This window comes from Nanorana parkeri, unplaced genomic scaffold (assembly GCF_000935625.1).
Source record: "Nanorana parkeri isolate BGI_ZX_2015 unplaced genomic scaffold, ASM93562v1 scaffold756, whole genome shotgun sequence".
In the NCBI taxonomy this organism is placed as follows: domain Eukaryota; kingdom Metazoa; phylum Chordata; class Amphibia; order Anura; family Dicroglossidae; genus Nanorana; species Nanorana parkeri.
The window spans coordinates 477,193-503,225 of NW_017307024.1; the positions used below are offsets into that span (position 1 = coordinate 477,193).

Consider the following 26,033-nt stretch of genomic DNA (forward strand, 5'->3'; position numbering starts at 1 on the left):
TGTTGGTTTATTATATTTATATTTTGGAATATGAGGAATCTCACTCTTCCTATTGGATTTTCACTAGGAAACAGGAGAAGTCAGAACACCAATGTAGTAGTAGTAGAAAGAGTGAGCATTCAAGGTTGTCAGGAATTATGCGGTGTAGATCTCACTGCTGGGATTTCAGAGAAACATTTTAAAAACAAGATCAAGAGTGGCTCAACACACCAGAATCAATGTTTATTTTGTTTAAGCATTCAGTCTTTCTATTACATTATCAAATATGTACTATCAGCAAGCTATAGACAGAAATAAATAGTTTGTAAGTTCATATTCAGTCTTTGTGTACACCAGATCATCCCTTACACCTTTTACATGCTGCTTCTCTGGTAGGTTGGCTTTGGTGCCAGGAGCCCAGTGTGGTTCACCTTGATGTGGGTGCAAAAAAAAAAAGAAGTGTCAAATAGTGCGCAACTATGTCCCTAACCTCACCCTTCCCACTTAACCTAAAACAATTAGTTTATAATAAATTATCCTCAAAACCATTACATGACCTTATCTACTCACTACATTGTTTGCTTCTCAGCGCAAAATCCTGACGGACCTGACATCTTAGGACTGAAAACAAATGATTTGCACTCCCTTACCTTTCTATGCCTCTTTGTCTCTCTGCCCATATCTCCCTATGTCTTTAATCCCATTGGAAAAAATATCACAATATCACTTAATGTGTACGTATGACAAAAATTACATTTGCTTATTGATTCTGCTTTCTATTGTCAGTGGACCTGATAAAGGTGAAAAATGAATCTATGGAATTAGCACAAGCACCTCCTGAGTTCCCAGAAGGCATTGACCTAAGCTATGGATATGGTTCAGATTGTGCACCTTATAAAAACATCCAGCTGGAAAGACACAGCTCCTCATATGACCTCAACAGGCCTGGTCTAGGCAAACTATACTGTGATATTTGTGGATTGGCCTGCAACAGCCTCAACGTTTTACTGGTGCACAAGAGAAGCCATACAGGTAGGAATTTGTCCTTGCTCATTTGACATTATTTTAATTTGTTCTGCACCCCAGGTTACTGTGTGCCTCTTAAAACTTTCTAGTCACATGCTTGGCACAAAAATGCTAAGACAGTAAGTCATGTATTTTAAAAGAACAGCTCCGAGAATTATATCTGATAAGGACCATGGGAGGTAAACCTTATTTATGAATTACATATATTCAAATGCTGTCCTTTCCAACATACATCTCCCTTAATACTGAGACCTGAGCTCAGCTGTAACATTAACTCAGTGCTCCAGTTCTGTGCACTGTGTCATTCTAGTCTTAGCTATTTTCTGAATGAAATTAGTCGCTGCAAATTGTGGCAAGGATTGAAGGTAGGCAGCAGACTGAAGCATTGAGCTAACGGCACCAGTGCACTTAAGTCCACGTTTTAGGAGTGCTCTATGCTCTAAGGGACAGCAGCAGCACATTAAACTCAACCTCTATTATCCGTTTTAGATATAATTCCTGGGGGTTTTTTTTTCATGCAGAACGTCAGGAAAACAGCTAAATACAAAGTTGAAATACATATTTAATGTGTACTGTTTTAACTGACAAAACATTTGGAATTCTGTTCAGCAAGAAACTTGGTGCCATACCACCACTAGACAGTGCTGATGAGCATAGGAATGTCCGCTCCTCTGCTTGGTGGGCGGGCTTTTGGCTATTGCAATTTGAAATATCCCACAGCAGTCTGGCTATTGAAACCCATTGTTTAAATTGTGCTGCCGACCGTGGACTCTAGCCGCTGGCTGGCAGCAAAATGTAAACGAAGAATTTCATTTGCAAATAAATTTAATTGCTAACAACATTTTTTAGTCTCCACATTTTTGTGAAGCAACAGCAAAAAAAATCGAGGACATACAGGTGAAACTCGAATAATTAGAATATCGTGCAAAGTTCATTTATTTCACTAATGCAACTTAAAAGGTGAAACTAATATATGAGATAGACTCATTAAATGCAAAGCAAGATAATTCAAGCTGTGATCTGTCATAATTGTGATGATTATGGCTTACAGCTCATGAAAACCCCAAGAACCCCAAATCCACAACCTCAAAAAAGTAGATTATTACATGCAATCAATAAAACAAGGATTGTACATAGAACAATATCAGACCTCTGAAAAGTACAAGCACTTACTGCAATTACTTTTGCATGATATTCTAATTATTCGAGTTTCACCTGTATATCCTCAATTTTTTTTTTTCCATTTGCATGAGAGTTACGGTTGCTTGAATGCCGGATAATGTGGAGTTTACTGTACCTTTTTGTACTTTTTTATATGATTGTTTTTTGTCCCTAAAACTATATATGGTAATACTGGGATGTTGGTACAGAGCTTTAGCTCTTTGGGTTGGAAGATCCCATATACAAATGAGTTATCTCTGTTAAAATTAGGTAGTAGGAGCTTTTCTTTTACTCTAAACCCATGATCAGTCTCAGTGTTATAATAAGAAACACTGCACACCAATTAGAGCTATGTCACTAAACATGAATTCTCAGTGCAGTAAATCTAAGGTAGTGGCTGCCATATTCCATACAATAGGCTGCCTGCAATTTATTCTCAAGCTCTTCATAGACAGGGGAGGCACTTTATTTTTTTGGGACATTGGATTTATTTGGTTTTGAAAAATTTTAGAAGTTTAGGAAAATCATACTTTGAATGGATAGGTATTTTTGTTATAAAACTAAACTGAACAAGTCAGCCAATTAAATCTTAAACAAACAGCTAAATGCTCACAGGAAATACATTAAAGGACCTGTAATATAAGCCAATAAAGGGGCCTGTAATATAAGCCAAAGGAGTTGTATTTCTATCCATCCATTTCTGAAATTTACACTGCCATATAGCAGAGCCAGGCAGATGACACTACTTTCTCAGTTATAGACTGTGGAGGTGGTACAGTAGGCTCCTCCACAGCCATCCTGTTGATTGGTCTGTAAAGGAGCAACAGGGGCCGGATGAAGTCATCTCTTGGTTCTCTCCTCCTTTCAGCATGTTCCTTATCATCACATTTGTATTCAGCACACCTGATTGGCTCCCAGTTTTGCTCCTCCCTCTCCTTGTCTGGCTATGGAGGCTGATACCAATGTTTTTACAGGTTATATTCCTGTCTTTACCCTAGTTGCATTAACAAATACATTTAATGATTTAGTAATGAATTCAGTTATAATTATTTATTTTATATTTGCAGCTCAGCTTTAAACTTCTGAAAGTAAAAGAAGCCTGTGAACCTGTTTTTATCCTTGTTAGTCGGAAAACCCTTTTCTGTGCCCTAAAGATGAAGCCGTTTTTGGCCACTGATGCATTCTCCCTGAACAGGGGGTTGTAGGCAGATGTGGTTTAGATCCCAGAACTTGGACTTCAACCCAGAGTTGGGGAAGTCAAGCCCTTAGTAATAAAATAAATCCGGGATCAGAGGAACCAGGATCAGAGGGATGCTGAAATCAGCAATACATCGGGTGGCTTTGGGTCGGCCGAACATGCTAGCCGATCCAACATCTGGATCGGCTAAGCCGAACCTCCGGCAGGCTACTCGCTGCTGTTCGGTCTATTCCTATAGATGCCGAACAGCAGTGAGTGAATAGCCGAATGCCGCTGAGTGGCATTCCGCTCGGCTGTTCTGCTCAGTCCCTCAGAGGGACCGAGCAGAACAGAAAAATAGTTAAAACAGTATAAAAAAAGAAATGGAAAACGATTGTGCGGAGCTAGCAATGACAGCTAGCTCCGTCCAACAGTTTTCTATTGTCCGGCGGTTCTGCTGCCGTAAAAAAAAAAGTTTAAAAAAAACCTCTCCTGGGTGCTCTGGGAGTCTCCCGCTCCCGGCCGCCCAGGAGAGAAACACTGATTTTTCTTTTTTTTCTTTATTCTGACACGGCTCTGTGTCAGAATAAAGAAAAAGCAGTGTTTCTCTCCTGGGCAGCCGGGAGCGGAAGACTCCCGGAGCACCCGGGAGAGTTTGCTGTCTGGAGATCAGTGTCCCTGGTTAGCTGGTAACCAGGGACGCTGATCTCTCTGCAAACGGCCGGAGCCAGCCGTAAGATCACGGCTGGCTCCGCCCAGCTGTCAGAAGCATGCTGTCGGCCGACCAATGGCCTGCCGCTCTGCCAGCTTCGGCTTTCAGCGTGGCCGAGGCATATTGTGAATAGCCTGTACAGCAGCCCTTCGGTTCTACCGAACCAAAGGGTTCCTGGGGGCGAAGCTAGCCGAAGGATCGGCCGAAGCTACTGCTAGATCCTTCGGCTGCTTCGTGAATAGACCCCTTAGTCATGAATTTTTACTTTTACAAGCCTATCAAGTTCAAAGACACATTGCATGTAAATAGAAGATCATATATGGAAAGGAAAGACACTACAAGTGAGCATTTAAAATACTTAGGGGGGAATTCATCAAAAGCAATTGCGACAGTTTTAGCCTCTTAGTTCATTTTTTTATGTACAAATCTGTCTTTTATAATGTACGCCTTATTTAAACTGAGCTTGCACTATTTTCCAATTGCACGTGTTTTGCGCCTGTTTTCATCTGCACTTGTTCTGCGGCTGTCCGAAACTGGAGCATCACCTAACAAAAGAATTGCAATTTAAGAAGTCCCCATGACCACTTCTTCAGCGACAGTTAAGCTTTTTGCCCGGAGTTATGAGTCTTCCTTCCTGGAGTCTATTTGATCTAATTTATGACCAACATTACACTAGCAACATAAATCTGGCGCAAAGTGTGTCAAATATATTCCGTGCAAGTTCAAATACTCGTAATTGCTATGATAAATTCCCCCCTCAATGTTTCTGTGCTTTTATCTACACATTTTTAAGTTGGTGACTCTTGAAAGTATTGAAACTGAAAATGAAGGTCAGCATGACAACCAGGTTACCAGCATTTTCAGAAATGGGTCAACAATGGCAACCTTTATAATTCTCTCACATTGAGTGTACTTCAAGAAACATAAACCAGAAAAGGTACCTTGATCTCAAGAGCCTATTCTCTAAGAACTGTTAAAATACTGATACATACAGCAAATGTTCTGATCAGTGTACATTTAATAAAACATTGGAAGGGTTTGCTGCCTGACTCTCATGTCTGGACACAGAAATACAGTAAATTTGAGTATGATGAATAAATGAGACAGTGTAGTAAAGGCATTGTGTGGGAAGAGATTGACTTCTTGTTGACGTGTTTAGAAACGTAGGATCAGAATTTGAAGTTTACCCAGGTATTTAACAGAACAAGATGTGAAGCATGGGCTGTGCAATCTGAGATATCCACAGGGTTCATATCTCCCAGAGATTCTAGTTGTAATCTTTGTAGTAGGAAGGTTGCAAAGCAAAGAATTTTGTAAAGTGACTGTGGCCCTGCCCAGGGGCTCTTTTAGAAAAATGCTAAATCTGGCTGCACTATTTAAGGCTTGAATTAAGTTATGGTACTTCCTGAATAGTTGTAGTGGTTCACAAATTATTTCTTTACATGCTGAATGGAGTTTGCTCTTATAGGCCCGTGCTTGCCTGTTACAGGGGAACGTCCTTTCCAGTGCAATCAGTGTGGAGCATCATTTACCCAGAAAGGGAATTTACTCAGACACGGCAAGCTGCATACTGGAGAGAAACCTTTCAAATGCCATATGTGCAGCTACGCCTGCCAAAGGAGAGATGCCCTGTCCGGGCACCTCCGCACACACTCTGGTGAGCATACCTTCAAATTTCCTCACACTCACTACATTTAAAGGTCAACTCCTTCCAAATTGTTCTGGTGAGTTCAATCACCTGCCAAACTCCTATTTCTCTTGGGTACTCCTGTAAAACAGTTTGTGCCTCGACCCTTCGCATAAAACCATAATAAAGACATTGCTTGTAGCGGACTATACAGTTATTTGCGTATCCTTCATTATGAGGAACCCTTTGGGGGAGGATTATTCCATTACTTCGTTTTGTGATAAGCTGCCAGAAGTGGCGGAACTGGAAGTTCTAGTGGACGATTCTTAACACTGGAGTACCCAAGAGGTGTAAGGAACCAGCATGTGCTTGAGCTGCCAGCAACTATGCACAACTGAACTAGTTTTGGTGAAGTTGTTCATTAAGCGTTGTAAGAGTTCAGTTAATTGTCACTAACACACTTAAAATGTCTTTATTAGCATGTAGATATGGTGCACGTAACTTATACCATGTCAGTTTACCAATAGAAACATTTTTAAGGAAGTCTGTGCTGAAGGAAACATGTAGCCTGCCATTGATATATGCAGCAGGGTGGGTGTGACAGATGTCAAAACGTCTGATCTGCTTACTTGCTCTTTGAAACTCCCAATTTGCCTTCTTGGTCAGTATCTCAGAAACTAATAAAGAAAATTAGTCAGGCAACTAGCATTTTCAGAAGGACATCAGCAATGGCAACCTACATATTTCTCTGAGCATTGTTTTTTCTCAATAGATGTCAGCTAACTGAACTTTTCTATGTATAAAGTCCTTGTGGTTTCACAAGGATTGACTAATACTTTGTGTACAGGATATAAGCATATAGTAAAGATATTATTTATTTATATTGCACAAACATATTTGCGGCACATATACGAAACCATTTCATATCAGTCTCTTCCACCAAATGAACATGCAGTCAGTTGTCCTGGCCAATTTACATTGTTGGCCTGTTAGCAAAGGCCTGAGTCATAGGAGTTATAAAATACAATTTAGCCTGTCCAGGCTTAAGTCGGGCATAGTCGTTGATTTAGCCTACGGGATGTCAGCAGCACAGGGCTGACAATTGTGGTGAGCATGCAAAGAATCATTGAAGGAAACCTGTGCACCTGAATGAAAAACCACACAAACCAAAAATATACACACACCATGCAGATGGATCTTGGGGGCGGGCATCAAATCCAGGCCCCAAGACTTGCAAGGAGGTAGGGCTAGCCACTGAGCCAGTATGTTGCTCCAGTTTACATGTAACCACACTGGGCACATTGCTGTGAGCTGTTCGATAAAATTTAGGTCAGTGATTCTAGTGGCTTAGAAACCTTTTGATGTTATTTTTGGCAGTCTCTTATTAGGTACTGAGTACCTCTCTGCGTGTCTATCTGTTGTATCTCATACATCTTTTAGTCATACATGCAAGTAGAGTTTGCATATTTGGTATAATTTCATTAAATATTTAAAGGGTCAGTCTACCCATAGTGTATATGACATTACAGGTTTGGTAGCTACTGGCAGACTGAATCACACACTGGTGGGCTTCTTATGTTTTGCAGACAGTTTATGTTCCCAACCTGCCCACTTACTCCAGTCATTATGTAACGGCTCACATTTGCTATGTTATATATATGTTTCTAATGGGGAGAATTAGGCTAATCCTCTTGCCAAAAAAGAAATAATCCTCCCCGGTTAATATATTTCTGTGCTAAAGTCCACAGAAGCACAGACGATGCATGGTGCCCATGGTTGAGTCAGGGGTGGGGGTATGCTGACTCTTTAACATGGTTGTTTAAAAAACAAAAATGTGATGAGAGAAATTAGGAGGCTGCCCATGCTGATCTTCTGGAATGCTAGATTTCCGGCTGTTATTCTGACCCACTGGCTTTTTTTTATTTTAAAGCCAATCTCAGGGCATTCCAGTTTTACCTCCCATCCGTCTCACCCCCTCACATGCATCTGGCAAGTCGTTTTGAAATAAACACCTTTGGATGCTTTACTTAACTCCTCTAAGTTGGCACCGCTTCCACAAGTCATGACTGGAGGCTTCAGCGTTGAGGTAGACTGGTCCCCTTTTTATGTTTGCTTTGTTGTCTTTTGAGGACCCTGCTGTTGGACTGCCAATGAGAAATATGCTGTGATCACACACAAAAAAGGGACCCTCCTCTTCTGCAGGAAAGAAGATAGTCTCAAGAGCTAGAGCATAATGTGAGCAGGGATCTAGATAAGTATTTCTGCCATTTAGATGTTAATAAGTATTTCGGCCATTTAGTTTTTTTTTAACGATCTTAGCTATTAGGGTGGGGTGGGGGTGTCTGAATGTTAGCTCTAAGTCAGTGACCTGGAATCAGTATACATATACTGAAGGTCAGAATAAAGCCCAAGGTCATTACCTGCGTACTTTTTCAGGACCAATTCCTTAATATAGCAAAAAAGGTAATTGTGATGGCCGGGCAGCTATCATCTTTTGAAGGAAGGATCAGCATTAGGAAGCCTCCATGTTTCTCTTATCACCGGTTTATTTCTATGCAAGAGTTTTGAGTATTGTTTTGTCTTACTTTGTGTTAGCCACTGCCACGTTGTGTACCTGAGTGTGGCTTATGAGGTAAGAATGGTTGGGTGCCTCTAATACAGACTACAAGCTGTTGTTTTATTGCCCTCAGTGGAGAAACCATACAAGTGTGAATTCTGTGGACGTAGCTACAAGCAGCGCAGCTCTCTGGAGGAACATAAGGAGCGATGTCGTGTTTATCTTCAAAATATTAATGAGTCTGGTGGGTTTATTGCTTACCTCACTAACATGGCAGCTTTGGTCCCTGAGAGGATGCCTCTTCAGGGAACCTTTCCACCTAATGCCTTTCTTACATTAACCTTTACTTAATGATGCATCACTTTATTTCAGTGTCCAGACAGAATAAATATGTATATGCATGGGTTAGTAACAGTTCACTGAAACACTACAAGTTGTTTTGGGCTTCTTTGTACTCTCAAGGTCTTCCACAAAACACCTCTAAGATCCTTACATTAAATCATAAAAGTTAGTTTTTTTAGTACAAGCATATAGAACATGTACAGTTAGCAACCTTAAACATGATTTCACCATGAAACATGGTAGATGGGAAAGGGTCTTTAGATCTTCTAAACAGGTTATAGGTCAGAAGGGGTAAAGTCAAGCTTAGCTTTCACAAGAAAAGTTGCGATTTGCATTTTATTAATCTTTAGATTTTCTGATGGGATTTTACCTATGTTTCTAGCACAGCTTTCCCAGGAAAAGTTGAGATTTCTGTTTCCATACTCTAGATTTCCTGTTTTGATTTTAGATTGGAAGACGTAGGGTATAGCACTGCTTTTACAGGAAAAGTTGAGATTTACTCAGAATTTTAGTTGCATGTGTCTCTAGATCCGTCGATGGGATTGATATGAGATTCTAATTGAAGGTAGCCTCTGTTTCTGCATTTTATCACATTCTTAGTTAGTGATTTTACAGGTTTGTGATAGGCTCACTTTAAGGTAGGAGCTGATATAAACAAAATATAACAGTTGTCAGTTAAAAAAAAAAATATTAGCTTTGGTTTTATGGCACCTTAGATGAAAGCAAAACAGTTTTCACACTTCATTATATTACAGCCAATGTTATTCAGAGATCATACGATAGATAGTACTTTTCTGCAGGTACAGCATGTCTCGAAAACAGTACAGTTTGGCATACTTTATGTAAAATTGCTAGAAGACTTGACTCAGCCTCTGATAACCATCTTGCACGCTCAACTCTTGTCTTGTGCATTGCTGGCTTCCTCCCTCTTTGCTCCACTCTCCTTCCTCCACTGACCACAAATGTGAAGGGACAGGAAGCAATGCCTGCCATTAGACAGCGAGGATACCCGAGTACTCACCCTCTATTGAGAGAGAATACAAAACCTCAAACCAATTCAGTGGAAATACTGACAAAATGCACAGTATCTTCAGAGAAGACAGCTTGCAGATGGCCTGTGCATTGCGATCACAGTGGCGGCTATTGTAGCCTGCTTGATGGCGTCAATGATGGAAGCAGCGACCACTAGACATTGTTTGATGTTTCCTCAGTCAGCAATGACACGTTTCTTCTTTTAAGTGGTGTGTATGTGCACCTAGCTCTAGCTTTATACAGTGGACACATCTCAGCTTCTATAAGAAGGCAATGCAGATAATAGTGATGATGTGGACAGTGGAATAGCCCAAAGTGTGCACTCAGATTTAATATTTCTGCTATCCGTAAATCCCCATTGCTTATTATGGGTTATAGCACCCCAACACATGACTGTATGCTTTGTTGAGCAAGTCCAGTTTGGATTTCTTTTTAAAAGCATCAGTTGATGTAGTCAGATTACTTGTCTAATTTTATCAGAGATAGAAAATAACACAGTTGGCTTTTGTATGCATCACATGGGTTTTGCACTTCCTTACAAATCTACGGGAAAGCAAAAACCATTACAAAAGGTGAAATGCAGGTCAGAAGGAGGTTAACTGCAGGTCAAATGCACTTGCACAATCAAAAAAATTCAAATAGAAAGAGTTAAATATAAATGCTTAAATTAGGACAGATAATTAGGACTATTCACAGTCAAATAAGGGCTATTGGGGGTTAAAAAGGCAGAATTTTCATTAAAAGAAATGAAATACACTTTTTTGATTTGTGAGGTTGCTGGAACTGACATGATGTGTAAATCAAAGGACACTCCTTTAAGCTTTTCATAAACATCAGATAAAATATATTCTAGCATGAATATTGCTACAATATTGCTACAGTTAGGAATAAAGCACGCAAACAGTGTTCACAGACTTTGGCCATACAGGAACCATTGTTTGCCCTCCTGAGACAGACCAGAACCTGACTGTTAGTCCCAGTGGTTTCAGTGAGCAGAGGTAAGAGGGCTTTGGGCCTACAAGGTACCCTCAAGGTATTTAGATGGAGTTTTCCTGGTATCATAATTTCCCTGCCTCCTTTTACATGAGCTCTCTATCGGTTGAACTCGATGGACTTGTGTCTTTTTTCTGCCTGACTGACTAACTAACTATGCTAAGGAATAGAACATGTAGTCTCTGTTAATGCAGAGCACATCACCATTGGTGTCCCATGTCCTGTACTGTTTTGCTCCATCCCTTTTCCTTTCCCTTCACATAAACATGCTAGGTTGGCAGAGCCCACCTCTGAAGTTAATGGGGTGTTCTAGAGCAAGTTTTAGATTTTCTGCTCTGAAGATGGTCAGGTTGTCCCTGCTTTAGTCCCACCAGTTCTCCTACTACTGATGGCCCGCAATGTAATTTAACCATCAATGAGTTCAGATGTGCATTCTTGCATATAATAGCGCACAACAAGAGTGTTGTATTTGGCAAACATCAGTTAGAAATAAAACAGATGGTTCTACTGATATAGAATGGCAGGCATTACAACTTACAGATGCTATCCTCATTCTTGGTTAGTTTTTGCTGATTTGTTGCTTACTATGCTATTTGCCACTGTTGCTTTTGTTATTAGCCTTTCAATGATATCAGGGTTATGTAAGCCATTCTGTCTGCAAAGAAGATTCATGTTTCTGTTTACAATAATTTTAGTCTATTCTTCCTACAAATCCTTCTGTCTTCATGTCACTTCCTCTAGATCGTGCAGATAGCGATGTTTGCACAAGCAGTATATTCTGTCTCTTTGTTTAAAAGTAGAAGGTTTTATCTGTCTTTGCTGCTTTATGTTGACCACAAGTTCCCTTACAATGAAGCAGTGAGAAAAAAAAATACTTGATATTTAGTGCCAGGTTTTTATTTTCTCACAACGTTAAGGACATTTGAATGTTTTTTTATGTTCTTTATTTTCTCTCTTTCCATATCACAGCTGTAGAGGAGCCCAAACACATGAAGCCAGAGATAGGGAGTGAACGGGCAATGGTCCTGGACCGTTTAGCCAGCAATGTGGCAAAGAGAAAGAGCTCCATGCCTCAAAAGTTTACTGGTAAGAGATATGATTATTCAGAGTTAATGCCAACCAAAACTTTTTATTTGTTTTGTATACAAAGGGAAAGGTCTAAAATTTCTGTTAGGTTTTATTGTTGTCAGAGGCCTTGCCTTATAAGGGAGATTTTCCTGTTGAAGCGACAAAGAGGATACAGGAGTCAATAAAAAGCTGATTAGGGATCCAACTTTCCCCTTTCTACTGAGAAAGAGTGTTTTCATTTTTGTCTGTGTCTGTACCTTGGAGATTTGTCTTCACTTCCTGTTCTGGTTCTAATGTTGTCACTAAGACAGGAATAAAATTTAAGGTATCGTACATGGGCATTAATAATTCTCAGAGGATTTTATTCAGATGAACATTAAATATAAATGTAGGTTTATCTGACAGCAGGCTACATGAAGGTATCTACAGATAACCTATGATCGTACTTTAAAATGTATGATTTGGTAACATGCTATTTATATGTTCCACTGACAATATGAACGACCAGCTATTGTTCCCAGAAGAATTGGGTTTTCCTTTGTAACAAGATTTATACAAATATTTGTTTGGTAGTTAAAGGATAACCGTGCCTTTGGAAAAAACTAAATTAAGATTAAAGTCCTGCAAAAAGAAGACCTCTTTTGCTCACCTCTCCGGTGGCCCTTGTTTTCTACCTCCCCTCTATTCTAGAGCTGCAGCTTCCAGTAGCATCTTTGGCATTTGAGACTGCCAGTTGAGTTGGATGCTTGTGCCCCCACTGTTCACCATCGTTCCATCCTTTGAAGGAATCCATCCTATTTCACTTCTGAGTCATGAAGTGATGCAGTGGTCGGAAAAAATATATTATTTATCTCAAATATTGTTTTATATGTATTAATATAATAATAGTAGTGTCCTGCTTGTTAAGAAACCAATGTGCTATACAGAATGTGATCGAATGAAACAATATTGTCAAAGATGATGACTACTGCATCACATAGGTTTGAATGAACAAGCAGAATTTTTTCTGTTTTTAACTCTATCCAATTGCTCAGCATGTGCCATTATATGGAGTTAAATGTGAGACGTCCTGTGCACCATACAATTTTAGGTACGGTCAGAGAACAACCAGGTTACATCTGCCTGAAGGTGAGAGGATAGTGTTGGGATATAATGTATGGTCTCATTAGTACTTTGAGCTATGCAGGGCCTAGGAGCTTCAGTGCTACTCAAATGGAACTGTGTATACAGTATAAGACAGTCAATGGTTGGCCAATGCATGACCAAAAATGAAATTGTTGTACTGTAGCCAAAACCTTCACATGTAGCTTAGTATTTTCAGCTTTCATATATTTCTACCCTAATGGGTTCCCTTTAACCTATCGTATGATGAGACTGGGTTGGCTGTCCTAAGTTAAAGTATCCATAGATTGCCTTACATTGAAAATAGATGCACCGATGAGAAGATCACTTGTGACTATATCAGTCAGAAGAGTACAAGTTGGTTAGTTGCTAAGGGTTACTGTGCTTTGTTCCTTGCTGTTTGCCTTATTAAATATAAGCTTTTCACTTTCTAACGTTTACATTTACAGTGTAGCTTTAAATCTCATTTACTACTAACTCTGTCTCTCCCGGGGATTTCCCCTTGTTGCTGATGGATGCCTGGGTTTCACAACCTCTTTCCAGTGGTATAGAGGTGTTATCATGCAGAGAAAATTGGGTCTGTTTGTTTTGGTTGGCAAGAAGAAAATTGTAAGCTTAGTCAAGCTTGAATTCTGAAATGGAAAGATTTACCAAACCATTTGCACTCATTTTTCTCAGTTACATATAAAAAAACTGTTTTAAAAAATCCAGTTAATATCAGGGTGTGTACGTGTGTCGTTTGTCTAGGTTTGAGATGCTGTAATATTGTAAATCCTCTCAGAGTAATGTGAGAGCAGCTCTAATCAATCAAATGGAAGTGTGTAGAGAAGAATTTAGTGTCAGATCAAAAGTTCATGGTTACTATGTTGTCATGGCTACCATGTTGTGCCCAACGAAACAGGATGTTGTCTGAGATAGGTTTCATTCCTGATATAGAGAAAGTAACATTTGGGGCATTTTATTTTGTGCCACAAGACTGTACATGTACTTGGTTATAGAACATGCAGGGTGGCAGGTAGCGGGGCCTGCTGCGGGTGGGCAGAGTTTATGCCCCAATTCTGGGCCTCCATAGCAAAGTGAAATTAGTCTCAGAGAGAACATAGAGTCCACATCTGGGCAAGATAGGTAATAACAGGCCCCGTTTCTCCTTATAATTCAATTTATTATGCCAAATTTTGGTAGTAAAATGTTTTAGCAAAATTTGCATCAAAGCTCCTGATGGGATGTACTTATTAATTGGAAACATTAATCTGCAGCATAGATCTTTCTTGGTAAATAAGCAACAGTCAAAACCAGAATTTCCCACATAAACCTGACTTTTTATAAATAGACTGTAAATGTACTCTATATGAGGTATGGAACAACATCTTCTGCCATGCATTGCTTGCACTGTATAGGAAGAGTGTTATTACATTGATCTATTGTGTTTTTTCAACACACTAATCTTTTGTTTCTTTCAGCTGACAACAGATTGTAATTTATTATAAATGTTACATTATCTTCCTTACCCTTTCCTCCTTGAATTTTTATTCCGTTTTTTGTTTATTGTTTTTAAATGAAAGGTTTCATGTATAACGTAAAATGAATTGCATGGGGTATAGTTTTCTTTTCTATATTTGCCTCCACGTTTGTCATTGCCACCTTTTTTGTTCTGCTTGGTGGAACAGGAATGTATATATCAGGTGTTGAGACATCTGATATGTGCATGCTTGATGACAGGTTCCAGTTTCCTCTTCACAACAGAAAATATTTCAAGATATCTTACAGTTTTACATGGCTGGCCTGTACAAAAATATTGTATAAACTGGATTTTTAATGCAAAACAGCCTTCCCTGAGGTAGAACGAAAGTATTAAATTTCTTGGAATAACCTGGCTTCTTCATTCTTCCTTTAAATATGTAGATACGCACTAATTAACCTCATCACGCTCCAGCACTGTCCCCAGCTTCTTCCTCTGGTCCTCTTCCAGGTTGAAAGGCAGCCATCATAGTTCAGCCTATCACCTGCGTGCCCAGACTTTGAATACCACAAGTGTCATTGCTCAGCCTGGGCTCACAGTACTCCCAGAGCCTAATAGTAAAGACCCCCTCCATCTGTGGAAAAAGAGGAAGGATCTGTGACATCACTGGACCAGCTAGAAGGCTATATTAAAAAAGTTAAGTATATGGCGTTTTTAGTAAGAAGACAGTGGGTAGGGAGGCCTCAAGGGGGGCTTTTTGTGCAAGAATATACGGCCAGAATTCTGCTTTAAGCAAAACACTGACAATAACTTTTTTCCTGCTGGACCTGACCAGTATCTGTGGTGTTTTACACCAGCAGCTCATGCTGATACTCTATAATGTCCCTTTAGCCCTAGGAAAAAAGTTGGCTGTTGCCATCTGCTCAGAAGACACCATGTGGTTCAGCAGGCACAGACCATTTACCCTTTTTGGAGTGGCTTAATTGTATATATTTTCAAGGGAGCATTGCCTGAATCTCTGTACCTGTACACAGTTCCCCAGTGAAATCTTAATTTTGTTTCTGTGAAGAAAATGCCTCTTTATTTAAATCAATCTGATACTGACATCCTCCCACTGCACAATGCTGATGGAATAATCTATGTGATTGTCAGTGAGGCTTAACAATATGTGCTCTGATATATACACCTTTCCGAGCAAAAAGGAGAAGAATCGGGTCTGGCAGTTAACAGAAAAAAGGAAGCTTAGCAATATCAGCCCTCATGTTTTTCTTAGGAAAGCATTTCGCTCATTACAGCATTTGTAGATAAGGTATGGCAATATGAGCATCTTAAAGGGGAATTGAAGGCATCAGTCTTGAGAGCAAGATGAGTTTCTTAAAGCAGAATGTCAGGCAAAAATCAATACTTTCGGCTCTTACAGCTGTAAGCATCCACTGTCTGTACAGTTAACCCTCTACCATCATCTACCAAACCATGGTAAGGCTACTATTAATTTGACAAATCACTGGTAAGAAAAAAAAAATGCTGAAAGTGACACTAAACTCAGGAGCTACATTTTAAAAGTACCTTAAATATTAACAAAAATGTAGATTATCTGTGTATCACTCGGCTGTAGATTCTCTAATCATCACTAAATTCATACTGACGCTGTCCTTCCTTCTGGAGAGTGGCTCCTATAGTTCCTTATGGTATCTATGTGTGTTGTAAAGTAGCCAACGCTCTAGGCTCGCTCTTGGGATGGACTACAATCTCATGTTTAGTTTACTAATTTGTATTGAAGTTATAGTCTATTATGGGAGTGTGAGTTTGGAGCGGTGGCTACTTTCAACTCACACAGAGAACATATGAAACAAAAGTAGCCACCCTCCAGAAGAAAGGACAGTGTCAGAAGCACTTCAGAGATGATTTGAGGATCTACAGCTGAGTGATATGAAAATTAGGTACAGTTGCACGTCAATTTCCTTGGTCACCTGTTCCCTTTTCTGATTGGTCATGTCATAACTGGATGAAATTATGTTTTCCCAGTTACCTGGCGTTCTGTGTTTAAATACAACAGCATTTTAATGGTAGGGTGCTTTTTATTGTAAAATTATAGACAGGACTACAGACAGTTGAGTGAAACCATTTTTGATGGAGGCTGCCATTACTGATTTCTGATTCTGCAAATGTTTATTGCCAGTCTGGCATGCTGACCCTCTGGCTTCAGTCCTTTAAATTAGGGATGCACAGATATATCGCCCGCCGAAACATAACGTGTGAAAATGGCACTTTTGGCTAAATGCTGAAAGTGCAATTTTTCTGCCAATGCAGCTACACATCCCTGCTTTCTTTCCTCCCCGCAGGCGCTGCTCTGTGTCCCAGCGGGGAGGAGAGAAAGTGCCACAGGCGGCCGAATGCTGCGGGAGGGGAGTACTGTGAGCGGGCGGCGTCTCTCCTCCCACACTGCTCAGCCTCCTGTCACAGTCCGGCAGAGCGGTGTGGGCGGAGACACCCAGCGCTGTCACAGGAGGCTGAGCTCTCCTCCCTACATCGCTCGCTCTGACTCCTGTGACAGCTGTCAGGATAGAGAGCTAGTGCAAACACTCAGCAATCAGTGATCGCTGAGTGTTTGTACATAATTGATTATGAAAGAATAGGAAGTGATCTACATCACCTCCTGTTCATTCATAATTGTGGTTATAGTAACATTTCCATGTTGGTGCACCTCTACTTTAAATCACTGGCCTAAACCAACTATGCAGATAAAGATGTCTGATTTTCCTGATCTGCATCCTAGTTAAAGAGGAAATTAACTCAAGGAGCTGTGCCCAAAAACACACTGGCAGAGGAAAAAGTACTAGTCACCAGCCATGCTTGTGGTTTTTGCTGAAGTTCCTGATCTTTCCCCATTACTGACTTGCCTTGTGAGATGTCCATCTTGGTAGAAGCAGCACTATAACAGCCAATCTTCACTTAGTAGTACCACTTAGTACTTTACTTAGTAACACTTTAATGGTCAGTGACCCAAATGAATAAAATAATCTTTAGTAAGTAAAGTAAAGGGATCAGCATAATAGCCAGGCAACTAGTATTTTCAGAGTTTAGTAATATCAGCCCTTATATTTTTCTTAGGAACGTTTTAGTTTAATGGTAATAAAACAAAAGACAGTAACCTTGCTTTATGCTTAGGCCACTGTTGGCTTTACATTTGCCTAGATCTGATCCCATTAATCACATGGCTTAAAATGTGTCTGCAACAATATTAACAATATATGTTCGCTTCATTACCAAATTGGAACTGTTTTTTTGCTATCTGACTTGCAGGTGGGAGAAATGTAAGGCTGTGGGTCCAAATAACTTTAAGCTGGCCACTCACTGTGCAAATTTTGGCCGACTCATCAAGAAATTTGCATAGTGGGGTGGCCCCTTCTGGCAGCCTTCCATCTGGCATCCTTCAATCAGAATATTGAAGGAGCTGGTCGGAAAATTTGGGGGCGAACAGTGAATCAGCTGCCATCAGTGGTGTACTTTTTGTGCTGTCCTAGGCAAGACTAAACTCGGGCACTCCCTCAATCTAAATTTGCCCCACCCGTTCCTGTTTAAGACTTTTTGCGTAGCCCGTCAGTTGCTGGATAAAACGCGCATGCTGTATCCAGCTTCTGACAAGTCACACTATTAGCATTGCAGAATACCACCAGCTATAGAGGGCTGAACATTCCAGCAATACATTATACAGCAATGCAGAATAATATGAAGCTCCATACTTTGTGTGGCTCTGCCTCACTGGTTTGGGGGTGGCGTTTTTTGCTGCTCCCCTGGAAAGTACTAGCCAAAGTAAATGCCTTGTTTGCCTTGCGGCAGATACAGACCTGGCTGCTGTCACTGTTCGGGTATTCTGAGAGCGGCACACCCACCACTGTCAGAATGCAATAGCCCAGAGGGAGATTCATCCATCCATGCTATTTACCATGGATGAAGGAATCTGTTATCTTTTTTGCGTTCTGCCCACAGGTTTAGTGGGGAAAAAAAGCATCACTGAGCTAAAAACTATAAATGTTCAAAGTCGTATTGGTTACTTGCTGGGCCACTAAATATAGATGTAAACTCAGAACAAGCATCTCCATATAATGTAGAAACATTATCTCAAATGAAAGTGAAACACATATAAAAATGTAACACATGAACATGAAACTTTTCACAGAGACTAAAAACAGATGAAAAAACTGGCTGCAATTAAATGGTGCTACCGTAATAATACGACCGACCTGGTTATAGTTGTCGGGCTGCTGCATAATCTTTTTTGATCTGACGGGTTCTGAGGTGTGAGGTTTCTGAAATCAATCTTTCTCTTTCACATTTACACAGCAGGAAAATCTATTGCAAGGGGGGGAAGGTGTGAATGTGATATTTTCATTGAGGGGATGAAGTGAAGACATTGAGCTGTCTGTGTGCTTTGTGTGTGTTACATCAGCCTTGGGAAGAAAGATCTTTGGGTTATGAGAAGGACAAGGAAGCAGACAGCTGTGCAAATGCAGAACTGTTCTTTAATTCGGGTGTACCTTCCAGCTTTCTGAGGTGAGAGAGGAGGATGGCTTTTAGCAGCAATATGTTTAGAAAGGGAAGATGAATTTGTCAGAGCTTATGTACTATCATAAATGTCCATAGAATACGCAGGCATGCCATTAACACATCAAACACAAAAATACACAATTTCACACATTGACAGGCTTCTGTAAAATTCAGCTTAAAAAAAAGAAAAGGTCGCACTTACTGAAAGAAAATCTGTCTTATCTGAGGATAATAACAGTCGCACCCTCCTATAGGGATAGGTTGAGACAGTGTGACTAAGAAGTGAAAAGACCGGTTGGCGGTATGTTAAGCACTTGAAGTCCGCGGTGTTAAACCCCCTTCCCATCTAGCCCATTTTTTAGTATTCAGCGCTGTGGTACTTTGACTGACATTTATTCTGTCATGCAACGCTGTACTGAAATTAATTTTATACCATTTTTTATGGACAGATTTAGCTTTCTTTTGGTGGTATTTAAATTAAAATTTTTACGGGGAAAAAATTTTAAGGAAAAATTACCAAAATGTTTTACAAAAAAACTGTTTCCCCTATATTAACCACTTCAAGACCAGGTGTTTAGACCCCCTTCAGAGACGGGGTCACGTCGGGTAAACATACACCAAACATGTCAAGCCTTAAAATTGCGCGCGCAAAACCTAAATAAACTACAATACCCAAAATTGCCATAGGCAACGCTTTAAAAGCTTTTATCGCTCATCAGTTTAGTGTTATCAGTGATTGATGGCCCTAGAATGATTGCTCTCACTCCGACGTTCGCGACGATATGTAACATGTGTAGCGCAATTGTCATTTTCGCACGCTGCCGCATCGAACGCGTATTTACGTTTATATGACAGCTCTAATTTACCCCGTACTGTCACATGGTTTGGTCACATGCTTCTCAATATTCAGGGGGGTTTTCTTTGGCTTCCAACACTAAACAGAGCTGCGGGGAAACAGGGGGAAGATTAGTATATTTTACTGAGGATGGGGCTTAAAGAAAACTTGTGCTGGTGCAGGCAAGCCACTTACCCACTGTTGAAACTCCATAATATGGCTTGCTTAGTGACCATGGAATGGACATTGACCAGTACAGCCCATTCCCATTCTGCACGCCTTCTACTTACACATTATGGGGGATCTGCCCCTTAATCAGAGGCTCTGCATGCTATGGGCTTCCCAGGGTCTTTGACCGAGCCATATTTTGGAGACCAACAGTGGTTAGATTGCTTGAATACTCATTTTTATGAGTAGCAAGGGTTAAAACCACTAACATGGTATTTGTTTTGCTGCCTCTGCCTTGCTGGGGAGATTTCACTTAACTTCCTGTAATAGAGAGGCGACAGGAAATGTGAGGAAATCTTTCAAAGTGGAACATCATTTCCTATCGTAGAGAGTTGTCATAGGAACAATTGGAAGATGCTTAACCATGTCTCACTCTTGTGTCAACTCAATTGTCAATCACCAATACCAGTGACAGTTATTACCAGGACAAATAGAGGGGTGAATGGCCCTAGTGGGGACAAAGTAATAAAAACTAGATGGGGTTTAATTCTTTCCCACTCCAAAAATCCAATACTAAAAAAAAGTATATTTTTTTCAACTTTAAAGTCAGAGAGTAAATCAGGTTAGAAGATTAGCTCTGAATGTATGTGAAAGTGTTAAAGGCCATTGAAACAGCGGGGGTGATAATCAGCCTTTTTATCACAAGTCAGCAGAGTGTAAAGGTTATTGTGTCATACATTTTTTAGTGGAACCAAAGTGACACTCATTGCAGTGTATCTCATAGCACTCACACCATTGCTTCTGGGAAATGTAAATGTTTTTGTTATTTTTCTTCACTAAGAAGAAATCATTACTACCATCATCGACTAACTAGTATGAAAGCCAGTGCCTGGGGAGTAAAGGACTAATTCGTCAATATTTCTTGCATTGTAGTGTCATAGTTTTCATTGATCGTGTGTGTGCACGGCAACCAGTAAGGAACCATTATGTATCCAACACCATCTAGAAAATACTACATAGGCATACAGCAAGAAAAACATATTTTGGATTGATTTACTGTTAACATTACATTTGATGTTACTGAAAAAATAGTTTTCAGGCCTTTACAGTCCTTGGAAAGCACAAAGTAAACATACAAATGTTAACACAATGTATTGAAATAATACAACAAAAGGCTAGCAAAGGGTTTTTGGGGCAGGAAGAGAAAAACTGCCTACATGCCCTGAGCCTTAATACCTTAAAGTGTATGTTACCCCAAAATCTAAAAATTCAGTATATGTGATTGGTTACTCATGTAGGTCTTTGTAAATGTAGTCTCTTCTTTTTTAATTTGTTTGATGATGCTAAATACCTGATGATCCTACAAGCTGTCCTTGGTTCTTTTTTCAAACTGAATACACCAAGCACGGAAGCAGATCCATGCCGGTGTGGTCAGTTTGTGTCCCTAGGACTGCTGCTAGGGAAAACAGGATACCATGCATGCCTGTATCTCCTGTAGCAAGTTTTGTGGCCAAGACCCCCACCCAGTCCTGCCTGTGTTAATTGACAGCTCTCTCTTTTTTGTGCTGTGATCTTCCATGGACCTTTAAGAATGCATTACTTCACAGTAGCAGCAGCTACAGAGGTTAGTTTTTCAAACGGACCCGATTGAATGCCCAATGTTAGTTAAACAGGCGTATGTTCACACGCGGTTACCCCTGGCTCCAGCAAGTCCGAAAAAACAAATGGATCAGAGATCCGTTTCACTGGACCTGATCGTGCCAGATTGGGGGTAATCATAGGCCGATATGGGGTCTGGTAACTTCATGTTTTTCTTCTATCGCAAAATGGAGGGAAAAAAACTGAATGGACACGGATCCCCTCCTGATCAGCCGCTGTGAAACGGGGCCTAACGCCTAATCCTAACCATAAAAAAGCAAGCTTAACCTTTATGTTTTTGTTTAACTCCTTTCTTGGTGCCAAAAGAATGCACACCATATTTGATCACATTTCCTCTTTTAGGCCTAAACTGCAAGGTTTCAGGCAAACCTAAAATAGCAGTTTTAATAGTTTAGCTGCATAGTTGAGATCAGAGCCGTGAATGCTAAACATTTTCTAAGTTTCTAAAAAAAAACTGGTATCTGTGTTACTTTTATTTCAAGTGTGGGATTGTTTCTAACAAGCCACTGGGGGCATTGTTGTTATTCTAGCAGCTCTGTCTATTGTGCAGGAGATTGTTAAATTGATACTTTCACAAAAGACAAATCCTGATAAAGCTGAAGGCTGTTCTGCTGCTGTCATCACTTTCTTAACATGAGCAATTTCTCCTGAGGACCCGGCCTTGTTTACACAGTGATTCATAAAAGCCTATCTGTTATGTCAAGGGGCTCTCAGGTTTCAGGTAGTGAGAAGATGTCAGTGACTAATATTACATGGTGTGCAAGAGGTATGAAGTCACACTCAGTAAACAAAGCTGAGGGATGCACAGGGTGCCACCCATGTAAAAGGCACTATAAGATGCTGGTTGGGGTACCTACTCCCTTATGTCTTTCAATTCCTCATTCTCTCCGCTTTGCAAAAGACACTGTACCACCCTGAAAAAACTGTTACGTTAGGACGGTGAATGTTGGCGGTTATCAAAACATCTTCTGTTCTGCATGGTGAAAATTGCAGTGTGTTGTAAATTCCACCAGTTTCTGATTTACATCTGGCAAGGGCAAGAAAGAAGATGGCAGTGTACAGTACGTATTGCTTTTTGTGAATACCACTTCACCCTAGGAGAGGAAACAAATCCTTGACAACATCCCAGTCAACCCCCGCCTCTTATTACTATGGCATGTTGGTAAGATGCTTTTGCAGAGCAAAGACTGGATGGTTTAGAGATTGGAAGCAGAGTCATATACTAACTGCTGTTCCTCCTATGAGGAATGGTAATGTATAATCTTAGTACCCATTTTTTTGGTTGAGTTGTGACTTTCTGCAATAGCCCCAACACAGTCTGGGTCATATATGAATTGCTGTTCCTCACTTCTTCACAGGGAAAACATTTATACACTTTCTCTCCATATGCAATGTGGGGCTGCAGCTTTCTGCTTCTGCACTGTAAGGGGGACTTAATTCAAACTTAACACAATATGTTGTTTTTCATTGTGAGTATAATTCCAGTAGCGAACTGGCTTTTCTACATTCCATCTACTGCATTTTGCTGAAGGGTTCTGAATCAGGAAATAACTTACCCTTTGTGTCTTAAGTTCTCTTCGTAGTCTGAAGTGTCATCTTTTCTCCTCCCCATTTCTTACCACAATATGATGTAATTTATCATAGCATGCAACATGGATAAAAGTAAATACACCCAGACATTGGCTGTTGTGGAAAGCTGGAAAAATAGTGACACTAAGGCTGGTCATAAAACAGCCTGAAATAAACACCTAATAAAACACATTGACAAGGATTGGACCGATTAGAGGTGCACTTAGAGTTCCATAATAGATGTGTTACACGTCAGAAACTTTTGTTTTTGCCACCAGGGTCTTCCAACGAGTTGGAATATTGACCTTGCATGTTTTCAAAGTAAAAAGAGAAGGAAGTTATCCGTACTTGGACCACTTCTTTTCAGGCGAGAAGTTAGGACTCCTGATCGGCATACTTATTCTGGGCTATTAACTCAGAATTCATTGCAGACAGAGGATCAACATGACAGCCTGGCAGCTAACATTTTCACAATGAAATCAGCAATGGCAACCCACATGTACCTCTGATGTTAGATTACACTTAATTCTCTTTGTAGATTGATTTGATGTATGCAGCACAGGTACCTAGACACAGGATGGTTTAGAGCCTTGGTTCTCAATTGGAGGGTCATGACCCAAAAGTGGGTCGCAACCCCATGTTCAGTAGGTCGCTGCATGCCTTCCACTGCACTACGTGAGAGTCTTCTCAGTCTCCCCCATAGCGCAACAATGCCAGTTCTCGTACCAAGCAACCATTCAAAATATGCCCCCCAATGGGGAGTGTCAGCTTGAGGTGGGGTGGGGTGGGCTGGAGGTATGGGCGCGAGGGAGCTTCATCCATTGCATACAGCTCCCCCGTGTGACCGGAGTAACATCACTTTCTGGCTCCCGTCACCTCTACAGGGAGTGCAAGGGAGCTATACAAGCAGTACACATATGGATGGAGCTTCGTCACAGCACAGCAGCCCACACTGAACCCCTAAAATGTTTTGGGGAGTGTGTGTGTGTGAGTGTTGCTAAGGGGATGTTGGTAGACACCAAAGCATTGATGTTTCTTTTTTAACTTACATTTTTGGGTTGTACTAACTCTCTGGATGTTTTCTTCCGCAGGAGAGAAGAGACAGTGTTTTGAGGTACCATACAACAATTTCCTGTATGATAAGGATCATGATATGATGCCTCCACGAATTTTGGAACAGAATACAGGGAGTCCTATAGCCTACCTGAGTTCAGGAGTCTTACGCCCTCTGGTTCACACTCCACCTACCCCTACTGCTGAAATGGTGCCGGTTATCAGCAGTCTCTACCCACTACCACTCACGCGTATTGATATGTCCAATGGACATTTACCGTCCCAGCCAATGAAGGAAAAGAAGCCAGCTCCAGAGAGGAACCTGTCCCCAGGTGCCAATGCTCATGATTCGACTGACACAGATAGTAGCCATGAAGAAAGGGCATCTTATCAATCTAACTTAAATGTGGGCCCAATGCGGACAAACAGTGTTCTTCATCCCCCTAAAGAGCACTCCAGGGGCTTCGACATCTTAAAACACCCTGGTCTATCACAGCGTGACCTTCTGCAGCTTTTAAGCAAGGATGGGTGCCCATTAGGGGTGTACCGATGTGACCACTGTCATGTTCTTTTTCTGGATTATGTCATGTTCACCATTCATATGGGGTGCCATGGTTTTCGAGATCCCTTCGAGTGCAACATATGTGGGCATCGTAGCCAGGATCGCTACGAGTTCTCATCTCACATCGCACGTGGTGAACACCGGCTTGGAATTAATTAGCATATTTCGGTCCAAGTAAATGTTAACCAGAATCCTGGTTTCTTGATATCAGTGCTAAAAATATATATTACAAAATGTGGGATGATTTTTAACTGCGGGGAGATAAGTCAAATTGTAATATTTTAACAGTGAACTTAACAGATGTTCGAACATGGATGGTGGTACAATATTTAAGGGGCAGCTCAAGGCAGGCAGCCAAATACCTGGTAGAAACATGCATATAGGAACTGTTTTAGCTGAACAAAGATTTGTAAAGCAATGTACTGTATATAGTTCTGTGATCTGTCCACCCTACTGTGCTATGAGACTGCATAGCAGTCTGCTGCAAAGACATCTCAGGTAATGAACTTGAAGAACAGCTTATTGACTTTTGTGGGTAGATGCAAGTCAACTGAAAGGTTTTATATATAGGCCTGGAGTCAACTTTCGATAACGTGGGATGAGAAAAAATACAAGCAAAAGGACTTTGATTCGGCCACAGTGCTGGGACTTTTCATTCAGTATTGATGCCTGTAACTAATATGGAAATGAAGGATTTGAAAGCTCATTGTAGTGTTAACTGGATTGAGATTCCACTTTTTTGTGCTGTCCTATACAGTATTTGTTTTTTTTCTTTAATCTTAAGATTCCTTTTTAAAACGTTTATTTAACCCCAGCTTCCCAAATGATACAGACATAGACATTTTGCTGTGCCTTTACCTATGCAACCGTTCAGGTTATGATGAAATGGACCAAAATATCTGACAGCCTTCCCTAAATGCTGTGAAGCAAGCCATTGTTTCAGAATGAAAGGGATTTATATGTCATTGCTTCATCACAAGTGAAAAACCAAACATGGGGTTTAGTCCTCATTTAAGGATGTAGAAGGATGTATTCACATTTCTTCACTATCAATAATGGTACATGGTGCTTCGTATCATAAGTATGCTGTAGATCGAAGACCATTTTCTTAGTTTGCATACAACAGTTTCAAGCTTATTAGCCTCATCAGTGTAGCATTGGAAATTCTCTGTACTGTGACATGGACACTTTATTTATATTTCTTGATGTGAAACTAACAAGGTTATTCACAAAAAGGTGAAGAGTTTGGAGAAGACAGGAGAAGTGAACAATTTAGGCCAAAATAGCTGTTCTATTCAGCTGACTTTCCAGTTCAGCTATGTTGTCCTAGATTGTTCACTTCTCCTGCCTGCTCCAAACTCTTCACCCTTTTGTGAATAACCCT

General features: G+C 40.5%; 1 protein-coding gene across 1 annotated transcript in view; it reads left to right on the forward strand.

Moving 5' to 3' along the window:
- IKZF3 (IKAROS family zinc finger 3) overlaps positions 1–24,808 on the forward strand; it is a 31,688-nt gene extending 6,880 nt beyond the window's left edge. The window contains exons 6-10 of the mRNA XM_018564484.1: positions 766–1,011; positions 5,545–5,712; positions 8,373–8,483; positions 11,576–11,692; positions 24,126–24,808. Of these exons, the coding sequence (XP_018419986.1) occupies positions 766–1,011; positions 5,545–5,712; positions 8,373–8,483; positions 11,576–11,692; positions 24,126–24,808 (1,325 nt within the window). The remainder of the gene's footprint in view (positions 1–765; positions 1,012–5,544; positions 5,713–8,372; positions 8,484–11,575; positions 11,693–24,125) is intronic.
- The last annotated feature ends 1,225 nt before the right edge of the window (positions 24,809–26,033 follow it).